Source organism: Pan paniscus, chromosome 13, assembly GCF_029289425.2.
Source record: "Pan paniscus chromosome 13, NHGRI_mPanPan1-v2.0_pri, whole genome shotgun sequence".
NCBI classification, from domain to species: domain Eukaryota; kingdom Metazoa; phylum Chordata; class Mammalia; order Primates; family Hominidae; genus Pan; species Pan paniscus.
In genome coordinates this window covers 134026139-134029473 of record NC_073262.2, presented here as the reverse complement: position 1 = coordinate 134029473, position 3335 = coordinate 134026139, and the positions used below count along the sequence as shown (strand labels likewise).

The 3335-nt window shown below is 45.4% G+C and overlaps 1 protein-coding gene across 1 annotated transcript; it reads right to left on the bottom strand.

Moving 5' to 3' along the window:
* Positions 1-579: 579 nt before the first annotated feature.
* On the bottom strand, positions 580-3132 carry LOC129397313 (endogenous retrovirus group 3 member 1 Env polyprotein-like). Its single transcript, XM_055109212.1, is given in 1 exon segment — positions 580-3132. A coding segment is annotated over 1 exon segment (2049 nt). The 5' UTR covers positions 3112-3132; the 3' UTR covers positions 580-1062.
* Between the last annotated feature and the right edge of the window lie 203 nt (positions 3133-3335).

Below are 3335 nucleotides of genomic sequence, written 5' to 3'. Positions count from 1 at the left end.
CTCCTGGGCTCAAGGGATCCTCCCACCTCAGCCTCCCGAGGCAATCTCTGGCAACCTTGGCCCCAGACAGGTGCGTGCCACCACTCTGAGGTAATTTTAAAATTTTTTTAGAAAAAAATTAGCCAGGCGTGGTGGCGGGTGCCTGTAGTCCCAGCTACTCGGGAGGCTGAGGCAGCAGAATGGTGTGAACCTGGGAGGCAGAGCTTGCAGTGAGCTGAGATCGCACCACTGCACTCCAGCCTGGGCGACAGAGTGAGACTCTGTCTCAAAAAAAAAAAAAATTTTTTTTTTTTGTAGAGACAGGGGTCTCTCTATGTCACCCAGGCTGGTCCCAAATTCCTGGGCTCAAGCCATCCTCCCACCTCAGCCTCCCAAAGTGTTGGGATTACAGGCGTGAGCCTGACCTTTAAAATTCTTAATACCTTTTTAAAACCAGGGTCCTGTAATTTCATTTTGCACTGGGCTCTGCAAATTATGCAGCCGGCTGGCCAAGAGAGAACTGTGGGAAGACCTGTGCTGAGGAGGGAGAAATAGCAGTGTAGCAGGATGAGTCGCAGACAAAACTCCTCAGACACCAGATTAAAGAAGGAAGAGGTTTTTATTCGGCCGGGAGCATCAGCAGACTCGCGTCTTAAGAGCCGAGCTCCCCGAAAAAGAAACTCCTAGCCCTTTTAAGAGCTTACAACTCTAAGGGGTCCACGTGAAAGGGTCATAATAGATCAAGTAAGCGTGAGGAACGTGACTGGGGGCTACACACATCAGCTAACAGAACAAAAAATTTTACAGTGCTTTCTCACACAATGTCTGGGATTTACAGATAACACCAGTAGTTTTGGTCAGGGGTTAATATTATTATTATCATTCTAACCACCAGGGCCAGGTGGTGGCGCCAAGGTCGTCTAGCTATTTATCTTACTTCTGTTTCTTTCCAACTTTTTGCTCTCTCCCTTTTCTCCTGTCTTATAAACTAGGGAAAAGGGGAGGTTGGGGAGAAGCTGGGAAGGACAACAGGAGAAGTGGTAGTCTCATTCCCTATTTTCCCCCTTTGAGAATTTTCACTTTTTAGTGGGAGTTCTCACTCTCATCCTCACTTTTTGAGTCTCTTTGCGAGATAGAGCGATAGTGATTCATATAATTCACGTGTGCTGAAGTTTTCTGATGAACCAAAGTAGCAACAAAACCTTTTCTCATTTGAAAAAGCAAGGGTAATACACAGGGGAGCAGCAAGCAAGTTCTTATTACTAGCAATACACCTACAATGAGGGTTTTAAATCCTCCTATAGCTGGAAACCATTTTCCAAATAAAGACTCAGGATCAAACTCGTGCCAAACCTGTACAGGCGTATGTGCCAACTTTGTCATGTCCCTGACTATGTTTTCAACCACCTGTCCTTGATCATCTATTTGTAGGCAGCAATTGGTTAAGTTAAATTTTCCACAAACTCCTCCTTCAACTGCCAGCAAGTAGTCCAAGGCCAGTCTATTCTGATAGATAGCATTCCTCATTTGGGTTTCCTGCCGAGCTAAAACAGTCAAAGCTCTGCCAGTTTCATTAGTAATTATTTCTAAGACGGTCTGCAACCGTATGATCCGATTGAGCATGTAGATGGGGGTTTGGTATCCCCATGAGCCGTCTTGTACCCATGTGGCAGGCCCATAATATTGTATGATCCTTTCAGGGGGCCACTCATTATCTTTCCAGTTTCCTATAACTATGCCTCTCTTTTCTCGGGAGGTATAGACACGGAAACCTAGGAGCTCACCCGTTTTTATGGGTAATAAGAAAAAGGACAGCTTAATAGTGCCAATAACACAACTGCCTGCCCATTTATTAGGTAACTGAATGTAGGCTGTGTGCCCACATATCCGGTATAGTCCGGTGGGAGCCGTCCAGTCCTGATGAGATTCTGGATGAGCCCAGGCAGTTTTTAATTTAGAAAATTTACTAAATGGGTTCTTTTCAGTGTGGTTTAGGCCCCACCAAGTAATTGTCTTTGTTGTGCTGTTGTACAACTTCTGTCCTATACAATTAAGCTTTTCTACAGGGATGATAAAGTCTTTCCCTTCTCTAGCTATACAGTATTGTCCAATAATTGAGGATTTTAGGACCCAGAAGTTGCTAGCTTGGGCCTTCTGAACTGGAATTATATCAGGAGCTGGATCAGTAGGCACCAACTCTCGGGCTTCCCAAGGCCATCGGTCTCCGATAGTGGTTCCCCCGCATACATAACAGGAAGTAACATTAAGGGAAAGAGCTACATTTTCTGCTGATTGGAGAAACAAATTTTTTGTCTTTTTCGGAAGTTCTGGTGCTGGCAGATTCAGCTCCTCATAAAAGGTTTGAAACACTGGCTTGGGAGAGCGCTTGTGGACCTCCCCTCTAACTAAAATGGCAACTTGGGGGTTTATCCCTGTCCCATCGATCCCCAGGGTTACACGTTCTCCCTTTTTCCAACAGGGATCTAGGGGATCGGTAATTATTAGTTCTAGTGGGTTACAGTGACCGGCAGCACAGGAGGGGTTGGCGTCCCCCTTCTGAAGATGAACCAGGTCCTTTTTGTTCTTTTTCCAAGTAGCCCAAATAACACATGGCCAAAAGGCACAATTTTCACAAACCCCTGACTCATGACAAACATATTTATTTTCTACTCTGTAGCTCCTTTCCCAGTTAAGAGAACCACATCCTGTTCCTAGCTTGTTACTATTAATGGCTGCATAAGCATCAAATCTTAAAGTTACTTGTTTGGGGATTCCTTTTTCTTCTGTTCTAGTTATTATTTTACTTGTATCACCTAGGAAAAGGCCAGTTCCTAATCTTCTTTCAAAAACAGTGGTTACAGGGGGCTCAGATGGGTTATAACACACATCAGGTTGGTCATTTCCTGGGCTACATACCTTGTACTGAGTGGCATTATACAATCAAGTTTCTTTTAACGTGCCCATACATTCATAATAACTATAGAACAGAAAGATTGTTTTAATTTGCTGTCCTACGTCAGTGACCTGGTGAATACACTGGGAACAGTCCCCAGTTTGAGTAAGGTCAGTTGAAGCCCTTACTGTATAAGTCCAAAATGTAAGAAAAATGAATCCCACGATGAGCTTCCTCATGCTTTGGCCGTGCGTGGACCAGTCAGCTTCCGGGCGTGACTGGAGCAGGGCTTGTCATTTTCTTCAGGGTCACTCTGCAAGGGTCGTCTGGGCTTGGTCTTGCCTCCCAGGTTTCAGGCGTTGCAGGTTTTACACAGCTGTGGTGGATCCAGGCTGGGATTCCTTCTACCTTCACAGCGGTGGGAGTGCTCAGGACGACAGTCTGGGGTCCTTTCCACCGTGGG